Here is a 20,731-nt window from a genome sequence, read left to right on the forward strand (position 1 = left end):
GGCCGGACTGACGGCTTGGCCGCACTGATTTTCCAGGCCGAACTGACGGCTTGGCCGCACTACTTTTCCAGGCCGGACTGACGGCTTGGCCGCACTGATTTTCCAGGCTGGACTCACGGTTTGGCCGCACTGATTTTCCAGGCCGGACTGACGGCTTGGCCGAACTGCTCTTCCAGACCGAACTGACAAATTCCGGACTGACTCCCAAGCCGGACTGACAAATTCCGGACTGACTCCCAAGCCGAACTGACAAATTTTCGGACTGACTCCCAGGCCGAACTGACAAATTCCGGACTGACTCCCAGGCCGGACTGACAAATTCCGGACCAAACTGACGGCTTGGCTGCACTGCTTTTCCAGGCCGGACTGACGGCTTGGCCGCACTGATTTTTCAGGCCGAACTCACGGTTTGGCCGCACTGATTTTCCAGGCTAGACTGATGGCTTGGCCGAACTGCCATCTCAAGACGAACTGGATATAGCGCAATGCGCTACAGGACAAAATTCAGTTCATTCCAGGCCGGATTGACGGCTTGGCCGCACTGCTTTTCCAGGCCGAACTGCTTTTCCAAGCCAAACTGGATATAGCGCAATGCGCTACAGGACAAAATTCAGTTCATTTCAGGCCGGACTGACGGCTTGGCCTCACTGCTTTTCCAGGCCGAACTGACGGCTTGGCCGCACTGCTCTTCCAGGCCGGACTGACGGCTTGGCCGCACTGCTTTTCCAGGCCGAACTGACGGCTTGGCCGCACTGATTTTCCAGGCCGGACTCAAGGTTTGGCCGCACTGATTTTCCAGGCCGGACTGACGGCTTGGCCGAACTGCTATCTCAAGCCGAACTGGTATAGCGCAATGCGCTACAGGACAAAATTCAGTTCATCTCAAGCCGAACTGGATATAGCCCAATCCGCTATAGGACAAAATTCAGTTCATCTCAAGCCGAACTGACGGCTTGGCCGAACTGCTCTTCCAGGCCGGATTGACAAATTCCGGACTCACTCCCAGGCTGGACTGAGAAATTCCGGACTGACTACCAGGCCGGACTGACTCCCAGGCCGGACTGACAAATTTCCGGACTGACTCCCAGGCCGGACTGACAAATTTTGGACCGACTCTCAGGCCGGACTGACAAATTCCGGACTGACTCCCAGGCCGGACTCAAAAATTCCGGACTGACTCGCAGGCCGGACTGACAAATTTTCGGACTGACAAATTCCGGACTGACAAATCTCCGGACTGACAAATTTCGGACTGACTCCCAGGCCGGACTGACAAATTTCGGACTGATAAATTTCGGACTGACTCCCAGGCCGGACCGACAAATTTCGAGACTGACTCCCACCGAGCAGAGATGTAACTCACCACACTTCCCCAAGTCACCACAATGACTTGGAGAACTGGGGGGCAACTGATGGGTATAAAAACAGCAGCCTATTAGCTGTCGACACGTGGCCCAAGGGTGGCCCACCGCAGATCTCACGTCAGCAGGGGTAGTTTGGTAATTAGCAGGGGTAATTTGGTAATTACAGCAGAGTAGGTGAACTCGAACCTATAGCTGGCCGACACCTGTCCTGAAGTAATAACTCCCCAACTACCCCAGTTTTCCCTCTATAAAAGGACTCACAAAGCTCATAAACAGGGTAATAACTTCTTCACCCACCACTCTAAAACTAGGTTTGCACTCTTGCTCATACTGACATGAGTGTCGAAGGGCCTGTCCGGAGTAACACTTCGGTTGGTCATTCTGACCTCGTTTGCTTATGTGTAGAACGCAGAACGCAGCAGAACTCAGTTCCACAAGACTCATTCCCTTCACTTCGGCTCCTCGAGTCCTCCAACTCGGCTCTTACGTCACTGTCATATCTGTTACCGATTTTAGGCCTAACAGGTCTAGTCGAGTGGGCGTAAATAAGGGGTAAAATATTCATTTGGCCCATATGGCGGTTGTTTCGGTGATAATAAGTTGAATGAATTATTATTTCTGAGGAGTACACGACTTCTCCTCTCGCCCATCATTTACCCTGAAGATGGGTAATTCATATACTTTCTTGGAGACAGTAATTGAAAATGGGGTAAATCACATACTCTCTCTCACCCTCTCCAGGCCTCTTTCTCTTCGTCTCACAATTGAACAACGGAAATTACTTCAAGGGTAAATTAATACATAAAATGTAAATTATTTACCCCCAAACATAACCGAAAGGATGCACTTTGTTGAAGGGTTAGGATTATTTGATCATATTGGACCGGTAGGATTAGTAAAGAGTGGACCTGTACGGACTGCTTAATCCAAACCGTCCATATGATGGGCCATAATGTAAATAGGTTGTGCTCAAAAAATCATTTCCATAGGGTGATCCTAGCCCTCCGATCTGTAGAGGAGGTTTCCGTAATATGCAGTTCATCCTTAGATCAGAGGGCTAGGATCATCCCATGGATATGATTTTTTGGGCGCAACCTATTTACATTATGGCCTGTTACGGTTTTGGGCGCAACCTTTGAAAAATAAGGGACTACTAGGGCTTACACGGTAAAAAATCTCCTTTCATAATCTGGGTTTGACTGTTACGTTTAGGGCAAGATACGCATAAGGACTTCAAATATAACAACACTGCCGAATAAGTCTACGCTAGAAAGCCTAGAATACGCACCTGTGCGTAATTTTCGCACCTTTCCCAATCGAGGCCTTCCGTGTAAGTGCTAGGTTTGGTATCAGTTGTTTTTTCTACTTGTGTGTCAAAACTTGAATGGCCCGTATGCGTACTGCGCACAGTGCGGATTTTAAAATGAGCAAGAAAATAATAAAAAATAAGACAAGGCCGGTAATAAGGCCATTCTGTTTCTCCCCCTCGAACGAAGAGAAAAATAAAATAAAGAAAATTACACACAAAAAAAAGGAAAAAATAAAACCCTATCTGTCAATGGAGACTGAGATCTTCACATGCTATCAGTGAATCCGAAATCTCCAAATCTCTTCCATTCTCAGGTATAATTTGTTCGTTTTTTCCTCAGATTCATCGACTCTTTTGAATACTTTGAGTTCAATAGGAAATCTCTCATCAGTTTTGTTTTGTTTTGTTTTATGTTTTTCTGTGAATCAGTGATTTTGAATTGTATTGAAATGCAGTCTTAGGTAATTTGTTTGTATTTTCCTTAGATTCATCGATTATTTTGAATACTTGGAGTTCAATAGGAAATCTCTGATCAGTTTTGTTTTTGTTTTTTGTGTTTCCAGTGAATCAATGCTTTTGAGTTTTGAATTGTATTGAATGTTAGGTCGGATTGGATTGCGATTTTGTTCTATACGTTAGATTTCTCTCATTGTTTGAATCAGCCGTGTTTAGTCATTAAATTTTTATTTTCGATTCTGACCGATTTGATCTTACTGAATTAGGGTTTCTTCTCGGATGTTGTGCGTTGGTGCATTGTGTATTTCTATTAGTTCTTCTATATTTCTCAATTGCATGTTATTATTTTTTGAAGAAGACAATTGCATATTATTATTAATATTTCTATAATGGGATTTTCTAGGCAATTTTGCTGAAAGCCATTTCACGGCTGATTTTTGCAGGAGAGAACAGCCGCCTCGGATGAATTAAATGAATAAGACAAAAAAGTTGAAAAGTAGACCTGAGTGGCTGTTCTCTCCTGCAAAAGTCAGCCGCAATAAATAAAGCAATTGTTTTTGTCCGTAACACAGATAGGCAACTTAAAGGGATATAAAAAGAGGAGAAGGGTTGATTCGAGGCAACTAAACCTCCTAACTGTTCAATTCGAGAGGAACCATAACTCTACATAACATGTATGAAATGGAGTTGTTTTTGGTGGATTTCCTTTTTGTTTGAATCTTTGGACGGAATAATTTCAGAGAGTGAGAGTGGGTGGTAGAGTTTGCTATGTCTTTTGACGGAGATGATAAGCAATGGATCTGTGGGAGGGCTGGGCCGGTGAATCTGCGTTGCGTCACTTCCATCATCCGCGAGATTCAGATTCGGGAGCCTTGTCTTCATCTCTCACCTACAAAGGTCAGCAAGTTTTAGATGCCTGGGAGTATGCGTTTAGTGTTGTTTTCAGTTGACTTGATGTTTTTGTTTTGAAATTATATGCATCACTTCAAATTCATCAGGTTAGAATTTTGAATTTGAATTTACTTTGAGCTTTCTTCATGAAATTTTTCTAAAGGATTCATTTTAGCTGACCCCAACTAGCTTGGGACAAAGGCTTTGTTGAGTTGAGTTGAGAATTTACTTTGAGCTTTGTCAACTAAGAGTTGGGTCTTCATTTTTTTAATGAATTCAAGTTTGTATTGAATTTTGATGCATCTGATGGGTTCTTGTTCTGTTTTGTTATCTATCTGTTTTAACTTTCCAATATTGTTGACAATAAATGCTTGGCGGATGTTATCTATACGATCAATGACTTCAATCAAGATTAGATCTTCTTCGTTGATATATGACAATGCCACTAAGGGCACTTATGGCACATGGATCCTTGATTACCTGAGGTGTAAAGCATGCATACTTGAGAAACTCTTGCTCCTCCATCCTTACTTATTTGTAATTTCTTAGACAAACCATGAAAATAAAAAAAGGTGAAATTTTAAACTATATTAAATGAATTAAAATCCATATCAAAAGTTATGTTCAAATTATGTACAACTTATGCATAAAGGCTTAATCAATCAACTAGTTATCTAAATATTAAGTGAATTAAAATCCATATCAAGTAAACAATTAAAGAGTGACCATAAAAAACCAGTCATAGAGCTAGTAGTTTCTTAAAAAAGTTAGTTATCATAGAATCCCATCAAACTAATGTTCAATTAAAGCCTTCATCAGCGAATTCTCCATCCTTCAATGCAATCTCATCATCACTCAAATCATATCGCTCTAAAACATACTGTCATCCTCGTTTGCTTCCCTGTTGTCCATCTCCTCTTCATCCATATCCATCTTTCCTCTTAACCATCCATTTTGGTCCCTTGCAACTTGCACTCTACGCCTAGGGCCAGGGTGCACCACTTGTTTGCTATAATCTTTGACATGGTAGTCTATGTGCCTATGCCATGTAATATCGTCCTTGTAGGAAACAAGGATTATTTCTTGTATGGGAATTAGATTGTATTTGGGGGATATTTATATCTTTTCCATGTCATGTAGGATATTATCATTAATTTACAGGAATAGCTCATAGTGAGAACTGAGAACTATTACCACTCTCTCTCTCTCTCTCTCTCCCTCCTTTTCTCCATCTAAAGTCTAACTTCCAACAACTTCAACTTGGTATCAGAGCAAGGGATTTGTTATATTTTCCAAGAGAATCAACATCGTTGAATGCCAGAGATGGTTTTGGACGCACGAAATCAAAATCATGGTTGACTGTCCTAGTACAAGACTCAAAAAACCCAAGACTAGGACTTAAAAAACCCTCTGTCCTGCTCTACAAGAAAAAATCATGATTGTTTCCTTGTAGCAACTTGCTTTCTCCATCGGATCTTTGGAAACCCAAATCTTGGCTTTTCAGGAGATGCTTTCCGAAATTGCCGTTTTGGAAATTGGTGTTTCCATCAGCTTCTGAAGCATGGAGTCAAAGACCCAGTCTTCTGTAGCTTTTGAGTAGATGCTTTCCAAAATTGCCACTTTTGAAATTGCCGCTTTGACCCCTCTTTTTTGAAATCACCGTGAAAAGTGATCTTCAATGGTGGATTTTTCAGGGTTGGGTCATTGAAGTGTATTCGCGAGGGAGGGAGGGAGGGCCCTTACCTCTCATATCAAGCAGAAAACAACAAGGGGGAAATAGGTTCCCGCGTCGTCCGACAGGGTGTCGACAAGGGATCTTGCCAAAATCGAAATTCCACTTTGCGTGATAACCAACGCCCTTTCAACGGCGATTGACCAGAAAAATAGCTTCTTTTCATTCTACTCCAGCTTTGGTGCTTCCAAACGAAACGTAGAAGTTTGGGATGAGGAAACAATGTTCCTGTGAAACTACCCATACTCCAAAATCTCTAGCTGTTTGTAAAACTACTAGTTACTCCAAAAGCTTAAGCTGATGGAGATGACGTTTTTTAATCTTTTAATACTTTAACAGTTCCCATACTCGAACCATAAAATTAAATTTTGATGAATCTAGGGTAGGTAATCTTAAAATTAAATTTTAAGAGGGCGAGCCTTGGCACAACGGTAAGGTTGCTCCATTGTGACCTGGTGGTCACGGGTTCGAGTCACGGAAACAGCCTCTCTGTGAAGCCAGGGTAAGGCTGCTTACATCTAGTCCCCCTAGACACCGCAATGGCGGGAGCCTCGTGGACTGGGCTGCCCTTTTTTAGTGTAGGTAATCTCAATGGAATCAGGAAAATTTTTGGGATCAAGTACTCAAACAAAGCGGAAGTTACAGTTGTCCTGCAAGGCATCAGGTTCACAAAGAGGATAATTGGACCGGCTAATTGTGGAAGGGAGTCCTTCAATGACATTCAGTGGCTAGATGGGTGTAGCACCTACCCTTGTAGGATTTCAGATTATATCAAAAAGGATCCAAGATCGAGTGGAAGGATTTCAGCTTCACTTCCATCATATCAAGAGATCAACCAACAGTGAGGCGGACTGTCTTGCTTGATTAGGGGTGGACCGAGCCAATATAGAGTTCTTCAACTTCCCCTCCGATCTCTTGTTTTTTTATGTGTAGCTGTCCTTTCTTCTTTTTTTTCTTTTTACTTTTGCTTTTTCTATTGACCATCCCGGTCTCTCCCATTCTTGATATAATAAATTTACTTTCATTAAAAAAAATGATGTTCATTTGCAAGTCGAATCTGTGAGTTGATTAGAAAATCATCTACTCAGTGCACATTTAAATGATAATTGAACAAAACCTTTTGGTACATTTTGTATCTTTGCAAACGTAGGCAAACTAAGGTACAAGTTCTTAATCAATGTTCGATGGCCTTACGCAAATGTGCATGTCCATAATGTCCCTTACTGCTCCTTGTCTAAATTGATTCAGCATTCATCCTTGAAGGAATTGGTATATAACTCCGTTGGAATGTAGCATCTCATCGGATAGTGTTAACTTACCAACTTCTCCAAAAGCTTAAGCTGTTGGAGAAAGGTGTTATTTATCTTTTGTACTTTAAACACTCCCCCACACTTGTGGCCCACTTGGCAAACACGTGGCACATGTGGTCCCACTTTAGGCCGACCATCGCATGTGGATTTTTGCTATCCAGGAGGTTTGAACTCGAGACCTATTGCTCTAAGACCATGTTAACTTACTAACTTCTCCAAAAGCTTAAGCTGTAGGAGAAAGGCGTTATTTATCTTTTATACTTTAACAGATAGCATTTAGCCTTTGATATACTATCTCACCATTTTTTTTGAATGGTGATATACTCTCTCACCATTGATTCAACTTGTCTATTAAGAAGGTCTGTTGTATCTTCCAAATATTGTTTTGTTTTTTGGCTAATATACATATATGGTACATGAAACGTCATGCTACTAATAAACACCAATTTCTAGCAGGGAATAGTGTGGTTGTGTGCGCATGTATGCACTTGCTCTTGGAAGCAAAAGTCATGACTTTTCCTTTCTTTACTCGCACTTTAAATGACTTATGCCTCTCATTTTGTAATATTTTGTCTATAGTTTTGAATTTTGGGTTGCTTTCCCGTCAGTGATATATGTTATGTTAAATTTGTGTTCTTTATTTGGTCTACACAAATAAATTTGAAGCTGAGTTCTATATTTGCTATTACCATTTTCTGTCTTCCAATGGTGCAGGCAAGCAGAATGCTCAAGCCAGAGAAGTGGCAAACCACTTTTGATGGTGATGGAAAGGTTTTTCGTTTTAGGAAAGCACTTAAATTGATTGTTTTGGGGGTAAGCTATTTGACAATAATTTTTTTTTTGAGAATAATTTTTTTCCATACAAAGAATCCTTTAGGTTTGTTCATATGTTTCTAAACTCCATAACTACGTTGGTAAATATGCATAGTATTTCACATGCTACTACACATCATCCACAACTCGTCTTATCCTCAATTGCTGCCATCTAGTTGAAGTTTTGCATCCCATCCCACAAGTAAGCACCCTAGCATACCTAACAATTGTAAATTGCAATGGTGACCGATAGCATAACAAATTCAATTCATACTATTAAAAAAAAAGCATAACAAATCCATGATTTGCGGTGGAATAATACCTATGACATTTATTCCCTTGAATGAGCTTTTGTGAGTTCTTGATGGTTTTAGTTTGAGCCCTTATGTCTTAGCCTCAATTGTTGCCATCTAGTTGAAGTTTTGCATCCCATCCCACAAGTAAGCACCCTAGCATAGGCTCATACCTAACTATTGTAAATTGCAATGGTGACCGATAACATAACAAATTCAATTCATACTATTCAAAAAAAAAAGCATAACAAGTTCATGATATTCGGTGGAATAATACCTATGAAATTTATTCCCTTGAATGAGCTTTTGTGAGTTCTTGATGGTTTTAGTTTGAGAATGCTGACATTTATTGCATTTAGATATTGTTGGCAATTTACCTTTGGGGTGTGATAAATTCTCCCCCTTTCTTGGGCAATTAGATATTGTTGTCAATTTACCTGGGAATGATAAATTTGCCCCCTTTCTTTGCCTCATTCGCTCCCTTTACCCTCTTTTGCCCATTGTGGGTTCGGTAAGCTGTAACCTGCTTTTTTCTCTCTTTCTTTGATTCTTGTGCCCACACTCATTATGATCAATAAAGATGAGTGTTGTATACCGGGAAGTGAGAGGGGAAGGGCATAGAACTCGACGAGTGAGGAGCTCACCCTCCAATTCTCTGTACAATAGAGGAACCAACACATGGTGTTCGCAGCACCACAACCCACGTGTCTGCTGATTAGCTAGTTGATCTAGTTTCACAATGGTGTTTTTTTCTGTCCAACAACACTTGCGAAGATGGAGGTTGGGGATTCAAGACCAATGCTTTTTCTCTGCATCACTGAACATGATTTCCATGTCCTTTATTGCTTAATGCTTCAAGACCAATGTTCAGAAAGATTGAGCATGAAGATGGAGGTTGGGGATTCAATGGCAGCAATGAATCAACTTTATTGACATTGTGAGCACTGTATCAGCCTCGAATGCAATGCTCTGGATGCAATGCTGCTCTATATAAAGATTATTGCGAGTGTTTAATGGAGAGGAGAAAGAGGCCACCACTCTTGATTCCGTAGACAATTAGTTACCTTTTTAGCAGAGGATGGACCACATATTACTGAGGATTGGATGCCTTTGTTGTGCTTTCTTGTTGATACTAGCAACGGACATAACCTGACCAGTTGACGATTTAAATGGATACCACCAACAGTCAAGAACCAAACACAGAAAATTGTAGAAGATGATTTTCCTTTTTCTACTTTTCTCTTTAACTATTTTCCTTTTCTTTTAGTTGTGCTGGGTCATTCTTCAATTTAAAGTGTGTCTCTCCCTTCCTCACCACTCTTCCCCCGTTTTTCCTCAAGCTTCTGGAAGGGGATTTTTCTCGTAGATACATGGGCTTTATGATATGTAGTTATTTTTCTCGGATGAAGATCACCAACCCTCTCCATGACCTCGCTTCAAACTCCCACTGCTAGATTCTACCTCAATGAGAACCCGTCGGATGAGCTGAAGCAACTTCATGTCAACAATCTTTCAGACATTAGTTATCTCTGTTCTGTGTAATTGGTTCTATTGTTTTTATTTTGTTGTCTCCTTCTATTACCCACTCTCTCAGGAGAGAGAGGGGCATGTGGATAAGCAGAAATGGGTGTGGGTGGGGAGAGAAAGAGGGGGCATGTGGATAAGGAGAAAAACGGGTTGTGGGCAGGGAGACCTTTACCGGTTGTGAACCCACAACCGGCAAAGGGGTGAATAAAGCGAAAAGGGGCAAATTTATCATTCCCCTTTACCTTTTGATCCAAATATACTACTAGGATTACACACAACTGGCAAAAGGGGGCGCATGAGGCGAAAAAAGGGGGCGAATATATCTCTCTCCCCCCCCCCCCCCCCCCCCCCCCCCGCGCTCCTACCTTTTGATCCAAATAAACCACTAGTACTCTAGGAGTACATCAAAGTAGAAAACTTTCTTGAGAATTGAACAATCACAACCGATCCAATAGATCTTCTCAAGCAATGAGAGAGAGAGAGAGAGAGAGAGAGAGAGAGAGAGAGAGAGATCAGACATGATCAAAGGGCAGAAAGTCAAAACCCATCGGAGAAAACTTGTAACAACTCATTGACCTCCTAAAGAGTGCATCGAATCTCTTGGCATGACCAAGCTGCATCCAATGTTTTAAATTTCGGTTTCAGTTTCAATTGCCACGAAAATGGAAACATTTCAGTTTTGGTTAGAAATTTCGGTGGGAATCTTGTAAAATCATGGAAACCTATGGAAACATATGCAAATGATAGAATTTAAAGATGGAACTTCAGGAAATGCTAGAATAAGCACAAACACACACTTTGAAACCATCATATAAGCAACACAATCATCTATAATAGTTTAAAAACATCTAACACCGAACATTTACTGCCGCACATGTTTGATAATTTAGTAAATACCAAATTTTGCTTAGTAGTCGGCCTAACCTTCGGTTCCTGTAGCCAAGTTTATATTTCTAAATCCTTCTGTACTTCTTCTGACTTCATCCATACTTTTTTACTCTTTCTGAAGTGTGGGGCGAATGACTCCCCTCTGGTTCTACTTCTAACTAAAGGTGAATTGCTGGCATTGGAAGCAAATAGAGAGCCCTCACCCTTTTAATAAAAATATTTATACATAATACTTGCACTGCATTTCACATGCAATTCATATAAATATAATTATGCAATATATACTAATCTAGTATATCACTGTTACACTTACAATTTTGATTTATGCATTTCGGTTAATTTGGTGGAGATGGAAATGAAAACATTTTGGTCGTTTCGTGTTGGTTGGTGGAAATCTAAAACCATTATCATCTAAACAGAGAATATACATGATTCCTTATCATTGCAACCAACGGACAATGAATTAGGAACTGGCTAAGTGATTCTTGTACATCAGCAGATCAGTTGTAACGTCTCGAATTTCAATAATCCCTAAAATCTAGATCGTTAACGGACTAATGTTATGTACTTTAGTGAATTCATTTCAAAAGCATAATTTAATAGAACATTAATGAAATTTCCTGCCATGAAAAAAATAATTTAATGAAACATAATTGAAAGACAGCTAACTCTAAAAATGACCAAGTATACAATCTTATTCCTAGCGGATTTACATGCCAAATATACAAATATGCATCAAAATTTCCCAATAAATATAAAAATCATACGACTAAGTAGGGGTGGACATGGTTCGGGTTGGTTTGGTTCTGGGGTAAACCCAGAACCGAACCAATCCCTATCGGTTCCCAATATTGGGAACCAGAACTGAACCATGGAACCCTAGAACCGAACCGAACCAGAATCGATCTTGATTGGGTTTGTTTGAATCGGTTAACTTCTTTATTTATTTTTCAGCCCCCCTTTTGTCCAAATTCAGCCCCCTCCTCTTATTTTTAATGAAAATAAAACATGACTATTAGTTTTAACTAGGGGTGCAACTCGGGTCGATTTTTGGGAATTCGGGTTGAGCCTTTACCTTAAAATCGGGTTGGGTTCGGGTTGATTCCAATTCCTTTTTTAGCAAAACTCAACCTGACCCGACCCAAGTTGCACCCCTAGTTTTAACGCTACCTTCTAGCCTCTCTCAATCCAATGGCCCATATTTGCTTAAGTTTGAAAATCTAAAATTTGATATGGGGATTTGCTAGCCTCCTTCATAGAAGCACCTTCGCACTCCGTCCTTTGCAAGTGATGACAGCCGCAGATGTTGACTTTTGCTTTATTCATTTAATTTGTCTGACATGACTCTCATCACTTGCAAAGGACGGAGTGCGAAGGTGCTTCTGCGAAGGAGGCTAGCAAACCCCATTTGATATATATATATATATATATATATATATATATATATATATATATATATATATATATATATATATATATATATATAGGGGAAAGTGATTGTGAGCGGCCCCTCATATAAGCTTATATGAGCCCCTCATATAAGCTTATATGAGGTGACTGCTAAAATCATGGTGGGCCCACATTTTTGGGGTGATCCGAACCGGTCATTTGATAGGCCCTGACATAGATAGGGGGTGCCCAAAAAATCAGCTCCATAGGATCATCCCAACCCTTCGAACTGTGGAGGTGAAAGAGGGGAAAGTGGACGGGTAAGTGGGCAAATTTATACCCGCCCATTTCCCCCTCTTTCTCCTCCACAGTTCGAAGGGTTGGGATGATCCTATGGAGCTGATTTTTTGGGCACCCCCTATCTATGTCAGGGCCTATCAAATGACCGGTTCGGATCACCCCAAAAAATGTGGGCCCACCATGTTTTTAGCGGTCACCTCATATAAGCTTATATGAGGGGCCGCTCACAATCACTTTCCCCATATATATATATATATATATATATATATATATATATATATATATATATATATATATATATATAGAGAGAGAGAGAGAGAGAGAGAGAGAGAGAGAGAGAGAGATCTTCCGTTCGGTTCACCCCAAACCCAGAACCTAACCGAAAACCAACGCTTCCAAAATTTTGGACCTAGAATTGAACCACGGACTTTCAGAACCGACCGAACCGAACCAAATAGGCCGGTTCGGTTCAGTTCTTCGGTTTGGACCTGAACCATGTCCACCCCCACTACTAACTAAACAACTTATGTAGATCTTCGCCTCCCTCACTAGACTCCCATATCCCCGAAATTCTCATTCTTTAAAATTATATGACCAGCTGCCACTTAGATGTTGAGGGTAAGGACATTTCTAACTCATTAAGTATCACATGCATCAGTCAAGATTCATTAAATTTATACTAGTTTGTAACAAGGTTTTAAATTTCGGTTTTGATTTCGGTCAACTTGGAAATGGAAATGTTTCAGTTTCGGTTTGAAATTTCGGTGGAAATCCTGTAAAATAAAGGAATTGTTTGAAAACATATCCAAATGATAGAATTCAAAGATGAAACTTCCGGAGATGCTAGAATAAGCACAAATACACTCTTAGAAACCATCATATAAGCAAGACGACCATCTATAATGATTTAAAAACATAAAACACCTAATGACATGCACTATCGCGCATGTTTGACAATTTACTACTTACCAAATTTCACATGTAATTCATATAAATATTTATAAATAATGCATGTACTGATGTGCAACATTTTGCATGTAATTTATATAAATATAATTATATAATACATATTAATACAGTATACAAATACGACTTAGGATTTTGGTTTATGCATTTCATTCGTTTCAGTTTTGGTGTGGATGGAAACGGAAACATTTCGGTCGTTTCATGTCGGTTTTGGTGGAAATTTAAAACCATGATTTATAATAATCTAAAACATTTAAGGAAAACCTTATAACATAAAGATCTTAATCACTTAATCTTTTGAAAAAAAATCTTAATTGTAGTATTAAGTTAATTAACACAATATACAGGCTATTATAAATTTCAATGAAGTTATTCACATCTAATGAGCTCATACCTGAAAACATACACACATGAACTCACCCGTGAATTTTAAATGTACATATGAACACACGTACCATTCTTTATCAATTTTACACAAATATGCAAATGTAAATAATTATTTGATCACATCCCAAGTTTTATACAGCCTGCTCCCCCATACGGACCAAAAGCTTCCACTACCAATTTGGGATGTGGAATTCCATTACCAATTCTGCCTATAGAAAGGTTGTTCTCTGAGTCCCTCCCCAATTCGATCAAGGCCTATCATCATAGAATGAATCACTGAAGAGGTCTTTTAATTGTCAAGGCCCCTTTTTACCATTAAAATAAAATAAAATAATAATAATTGTCAAGGCCCCTTCCCAATTCGGCCTAGGGTCTCACCACCAATTCTGCTCGTTAGTCTACCCCGTATTGTCTCATCACCAATTCGGCCTGTGAGTGTACTCCATAGAGTATTGTAGATAACCCTAAAATTTCATCATTATTCATCATTCTTTTCAAAGGATCTCAGTGCCAATTCGGTCTGTGAGTCCATTCCTTTTATACATTCACACATATTATCATTCACATCATTATGATTTCACTCATTAATATGATCACACATACATCATATTTGCACGAATCCATTTTCATAAACTCATGCATCTCATTCGTATGATTCCACATGCATTTCATTCTCGCATTCAAATTCCACATTCCATTTTCATCTTCCCACATGAATCTCATTTCCACATTACCAAATGCATTAAAATACATAATATAACCTATGAATATAATTTTCATAGGGATATATCATCAATTATTGGCTATTTACAAAAGTATATACTTTTTATGGTTTTACAGTATAGGGGCAAATTGAGGTTCAGTCAATGTCAAATTAATATCAAATCGAATTGTAATTCAAATTGAGTCAAACCACTTGGATTTGAAATGTAACCACCCATGTCAAATTGATGTCAAATCGAATTGTAATTCAAATCGAGTCAAACCACTTGGATTTGAAAGCTAACCCATGATTACAGAGCATGCAATTTTACAGGAATTTTTGTATTTTTTTTTCATGGATTTACTCTGCAGGAAATTGTCATTGAAATCCAGGTAAGAAGAAAATTAGTACAGGGCAGTTTGGAGTCTTTTTAGTAGAAAAATCATAATAATTTCAATTTAGCATCAAATTAGCTCAAATTAGTCGCATATGAAAGATAACTTCCTAAGAGATCACATACCAAAATCACAGAATCAGATTTCACTTTGAAAGCTATCAGTTTTCTCAAATACTAGATAGGAAAATTACGTAATTATGTTTATGCCAGAATAGATAGACCCAATTTGAAAGCTCGTGTCTTACTCATCTTATAACCAAATGAGGTGATTCAAAAGGGGACTTGAAGAGCAAATCCTGTAGGGTAAGCCCTCCAAATTTCATAATTTTTGCAGAAGATTATATATGTCAAATCGATTAAAAATCAAGGTCAAAATTCTGTTTTTAAAAATTGCTTAACATTATGATTAATACTGATCAAAATATGATGCAACCACTTAATTTCTTTTACAAACAAGATAATTAAGAGAAAACATTCAAACATGCATTATAATATTCGGGTTTCACTAATCATCAATTAAATTAAACTAACAACATATAAATATATAATAAATCAAATATTTGCATGTAAATCTTACCTTAATTGTTGCTCAAATTAAATTATATCTCTCCTACATATCCCTTTCTTTCTTTCTCCTCTCCTACTTTTCTCCTATATTCCTCTCTTACAGAATCATGTGTCATTTTCCCCTCACTCCCTATTAATTTTAATCAAGAGTGCTGGAGTTTTCTATGCATGTACACCTAGGTATGAAGGGATAAGCTTCATGGCTTATAGTCAAGTGGCAAGAAGTCATTTGAATGGGGTTACCTCCATGTTTCACTTATTTACACCTTTGACACCACTTCAAAAACTCCCTTCGATCCTTGTTGCAACTACAATATACACCTCTTGCCATTCACACTCCTATCCTCATTTAAAGTTTAAATGACCCTCTAGTCCTAGACAAGGTTTAAAATTTCGGTTTCGGTAACCATTTCGGACCCCACAAAAAACCGAAATTTCAGTCCGAAATTTGGTAATTTGGTTCCAAATTCCGGACTTAAATTTCGAAATTTCAGACCGAATTCTGACCCGAAATTTCTGACGAAATTTTGTAACACTTTTTAAAATAAATAATGTCATTAAACCGAAATTTCGGACTGAAATTGGTAAATGGCGAAAAATTGAATTTCGGAAATTTTCGGTTTCGGTCCCCACCGGTATCCGAAATTTCGGTCCGAAATTTTAAACCATGGTCCTAGAGCTAATGGGCTAGGGTCTAGTGCCTTTTTCCTCCATCAAGGCCCAATACAATAAAATTGCAATTGGCCTCTAGTTAAGGGTCTTAAGAGGGTTCTACTCAAATCTTCTTACTTCCAATCATCCCTTAATCTTTTTCTAAACATCCAAGGTGTTACGTCAACACACAAAATGCATAGGTTATAAATGTTTGGTTGCTGCGTATGAGGTGATAATGGTAAGTATTTCGTCTTGTCCGGCTGTCCAACATAAGTGATCACACTCGATAAACCTGGAACACCTCATATATCGTTCATCGATGTTGTGGTAGTGTTTAGTAATGCAATGAGTCATAGAATGACCTCACAGAGAACTTTCCAGCAGGACACCACTTCCAGTGTCTCTTTTCTGGGTTTTCCCTTCTAATATATGTACTTCTAGGGTTGCCATCAGCCTTGCCACCTGTAGGATTTTTGGAAATAATGTCTGAAAGACATGGCCACAATAGCCATCTACCTTGGTAATATAAATCTCTAGACTATTAAATAGATAGAATCGAAATAGAAGTGGCAATGGTTCTTGACTACAAAGCCAACATCTGTAGAAGAAAGATCGAGCATTTTTGCCTAGATAATTTGAATTATGAATATCATGTATTGAGGCGGATGCATTTGGAAAGATTGAGGATTAGCAGGTGTCTTGGACTCTCTAATACAAAATATTGATTCCAAAACAGTAACTTTTATTAAAATGATAGAGATGTTACCCATAACCTGATTTATATACATTTCCTGCTACTCCCACCCGATAGTGAGCATCCTGAACGAGTGGTGGTGCCAGTTTGAATATTTATGGACAGTAGAGTGTTTCGCGGCAATAAGAAAATTGCAATTATTTGATACATTTGAGTAGGAAATATGGTGAACTTGTTGGGCATTAAGATCTAATCATATGATTTAATTTTCCCTTTTCAAATAATTTTTAACACGTTCTTTTTATTTATTTACTTTTTGTTGGCACCACATGCATTGCATGGGCTTTCTTTCTAGTTTGAATGATAATGTGAAATAGAGCCTTTAAAAAGGGTGTTGTTTGTTTTACCAGGTTTATATATACACAAGGATGTGGTGGAATCATGGGATTTGTGAATGGAGTCATGTAGGGCTGTTTCCTAATTAGTCCTATTTGTCGTTGGTTTGTCCTAGAATAGACCCTTAAAAAAAGTATTGTCGTTCTTACTAGGTGTATATATACACAAGGATGCGGAGGAACTGTGAAACAAACAATTACTCCAAAATCTTAAGCTGTTGGAGATGACACTATTTAATCTTTTATACTTTAACACTCCCCCTCATGCGTGGCCCCCTCTTTTGGGTAGTCGATTACACTTGAATTTTTAATATCAAGGAGTTTTGAACCCACGACCTTTGTTCTGATACCATGTGAAACAACCAATTACTCCAAATGCTCAAGCTGTTGGAGATGGCATTATTTAATCTTTTATACTTTAACAGATACCAACCATAGAGTCATTGTCTCCAGATGATCAAACAGTGAATTACTTGCTCCAACATGTTTCATTGTTTTTAAATCATTTGGGTGATACCAAGTTCCATGTTGTTTTTGGAAGTATGGGCAATTGGGCTGGATGTGGGGTCTACTCCACAAGCAGATTGGGATTATAACTTCTTCCATTTCATCCATTAAATAATAATTAATTACTTGGAAAGTTTTATGCCCCTTTGAGATCTTGAAAGCAACACCCCACCCCCCCTTCCGCGGTGGGAGTCCAAGAGGCAGCATGGTTGTTACTTTTTGTTGACATGGAAGGAACGCAAGAAAACATTTGAAGATAAAATAAGAGCTTCACTCACATATAATTCTGATATAAGAGGTGAATAAATCTGACGGTATTGGAAAAAAATAATAATAAATCATTAGTCCATTGATATGGTGGTTGAGGCAGCCTCACTATGTTATCTGCATCAACTTTCTTGAGTTTACGGATGGCTTAATTTTTTATGTGATCTCTTTGCAAGTCATTTGGGCAAGGGGTTTTAGGGTGCATCCTTTCTGCCTGATTGCCATTACTGCCTCAGTGCTTCTTTTCAGCTAGAATCTGACAATTCCTTATCTGTGGTAAAAATGGATTGCACTTACAAATTTATATTGTCATATTATCTAGTTATTATACTCTGCTATTCATATTATTTGGCTATTCTTCTGGTTTGTTTTAGTTTTGTTGATCCTTCTGAAGTTTCCATTCCTCCATTATTGCAATTGTGTTATCATTCTGTCTAATTCAGGCGAAATTGTATGGTGTCCATGCTGCTGCGTGTAATGGGGGTACGACATAGGTGCCGCCCTTGATATTTGATCCAACGACAGCCTCTTAAAAAGTAGTCTGTCATTGGATCAAATATCAAGGGCGGCGTCCTTATTAAGCGCAGCAACCCGCAGACAGTATATAAAAACTCCTTATTCAGAGAACACCCTCAATTATTGGAGGCACTGATTTATTTATACTGGTAATATTGTGAACGAGTTCTCTTCAAGGAAGACAATTTTCTGACTACTTTATGCACTTGATTTGCCTCCATGGTCAGGGTGTTGATCCATCTATACGGGCAGAAGTTTGGGAGTTTCTTCTTGGTTGTTATGCACTGGGCAGCACTGCAGAGCACCGAAGGCAACTAAGGATGGCCCGTAGGTCTGTGGTCCCTTGTCTCCCTTTTAATCTCTTTTCAACTGCTGTTCATTTCTGAGGGGAAATCTCTCTAGCTCAAATACTTTTCATCCTGTCAATTCATTTCCTTCTGATCATTTTTTTAAAAGATAACAATTTTATTTCAATAAAAAGGTGTACAGAACACTAGGGACAAGATGTCCCGGTGATATACATGCATCCATTTATCGATTACATCATTCCATAGATACCACCCCCTCCCCCCTACGATCACTGAAATGAACGATCGTATCTGAAAGCCCCACACCCTCCTTGGCCAATAAATCTGCCACCAAGTTTGCCGACCGACGACGGTGCTTTAAGGAAGGGCCAATAGCATGAATTAAATCATTTATCTCATCGATTAAATTTGCTAATCTCCAAGGTCCCGCACAACGATTGGAAGCCCAAGAAATAACATTTGATGAATCTCCCAAGAAATAACATTTAATCTCTTTCCTTCTGATCATATCCTTTGTATAATTGTATGTTGCCTCAAATTTGCAAAAGCTTTTGGCATATATATGTGAATATTCTTTGTTAATACTTTGCTTTTGGGAGCAGTAACTAGTGTTATGTGAATATTCATTGATTTGGAGAAAGCGTATGATAGGGTTCCCAGGAGTGTTATGTGGTGGGTCCTTGAAAGGAAAAAAGTGCCTACTAAATATGTTGATGTGATCAAGGATATGTATTATGGAGCAGTAACTAGTGTCAGAACCACGGATGGCACCTCTAGTGAGTTTCCAATTACACGTGTCAGAACCACGGATGGCACGTCTAGTGAGTTTCCAATTACAATAGGATTGCACCAAGGATCAGCTCTAAGCCCTTATCTTTTTACGCTACTTGTGGATGAGCTTACGGATGAGGGTATCCAGGATGAGGTGCCGTGGTGTATGTTATTTGTAGATGACATAGTATTAATCGATGAAACTAAAGCAGGAGTAAATGCTAAGTTAGAGTTATGGAGAACTACTTTGGAATCTAAAGGTTTTAGACTGAGTAGGACTAATACAGAGTATATGGAGTGCACATTTAGTAATGTAAGGAGGCGGGATGAGATTGTTGTAAATATGACTGGACAGGAGGTACCTAAGAGGGATATCTTTCGCTATCTTGGTTCAATTCTACGTAAGGAAGGAGAGATTGAAGAGGATGTTAACCATTGAATAAGAGCAGGTTGGTTGAAGTGGAAGCTTGCCTCAGGAGTTCTGTGCGACCGTAAAATCCCTACCAAGTTGAAGGAAAGTTTTATAAGACAGCTGTGAGGCCAGCCATGCTATACGGCTCAGAATGTTGGGCCACCAAGAAGCAGCATGTGCATAAAATGAGTGTAGCGGAGATGTGAATGCTTAGATGGATGTTTGGCCACACAAGGTTAGATAAAATTAAAAATGAAGACACTAATAAAAAGGTATGGGTGGCACCAATTGAGGAGAAGAAGAAAGAGCACCGCTTAAGATGGTTTGGACATATCCAACGTAGGCCTTTGGATGCTCCAGTGAGAAGAGGCGACTCGTGCCAAATTGATAGATTAAAAAGAGGTAGGGGCAGACCGAAAACAACTTGGGTAGAAACAGTGAGGAAAGACTTGATAGCTAGGAACATAACAAAGAACATGACCTTGGATAGGTAGAATGGAAGAAAATGATCCATGTAGAAGAACCCAACTAAAGCCAGGTAGATACCTTTCACTTTCTTCATGAAATTTCTCTAAAGGATTCATTTTAGCCGACCCCAACTAGTTTGGGACGAAGGCTTTGTTGAGTTGAGAATACTTTGCTTTTGGGACAATTAACGTCACTTTATCGAAAAAAGTACCAAAAGGTCAAAAGTCAAAACTAATCAGACAACTACAACACGAAGGAAGAGGAGTGACTCCTATATGACTCCATTCACATATTTATCAGTTCCTCATGTATATGTTAAAGAATTTTGTGTCTGAATTTCTGGTTGCCTATAAAATCTCAGTGATTTATCACTAGTTGCTATTTGCATTTGAAGGATTTTTCATTTAAACTCTTCTTCTCCTTGGATTGAAAGCCATCAGTGAGATG

The 20,731-nt window shown here is 39.1% G+C and overlaps 1 protein-coding gene across 2 annotated transcripts in view; it reads left to right on the forward strand.

The window, feature by feature from the left end:
* The first annotated feature begins 2,807 nt into the window (after window positions 1-2,807).
* Window positions 2,808-20,731, forward strand: part of LOC143858710 (uncharacterized) — a 47,060-nt gene continuing 29,136 nt past the window's right edge. The window contains exons 1-4 of one of the 2 annotated variants that reach the window (XM_077369429.1): window positions 2,808-2,987; window positions 3,870-4,026; window positions 7,777-7,875; window positions 18,553-18,656. In XM_077369429.1, coding sequence (XP_077225544.1) covers window positions 3,898-4,026; window positions 7,777-7,875; window positions 18,553-18,656 — 332 coding nt within the window. In that variant the 5' untranslated portion in view covers window positions 2,808-2,987; window positions 3,870-3,897. Of the gene's footprint in view, window positions 2,988-3,869; window positions 4,027-7,776; window positions 7,876-18,551; window positions 18,657-20,731 lie in introns of those variants that run through there. The other variant, XM_077369430.1, reaches the window with a different exon arrangement.

Source organism: Tasmannia lanceolata, unplaced genomic scaffold (genome assembly GCF_043159265.1).
Source record: "Tasmannia lanceolata isolate RefF3 unplaced genomic scaffold, GAP_Taslan_0.1 ptg000026l, whole genome shotgun sequence".
NCBI lineage: Eukaryota > Viridiplantae > Streptophyta > Magnoliopsida > Canellales > Winteraceae > Tasmannia > Tasmannia lanceolata.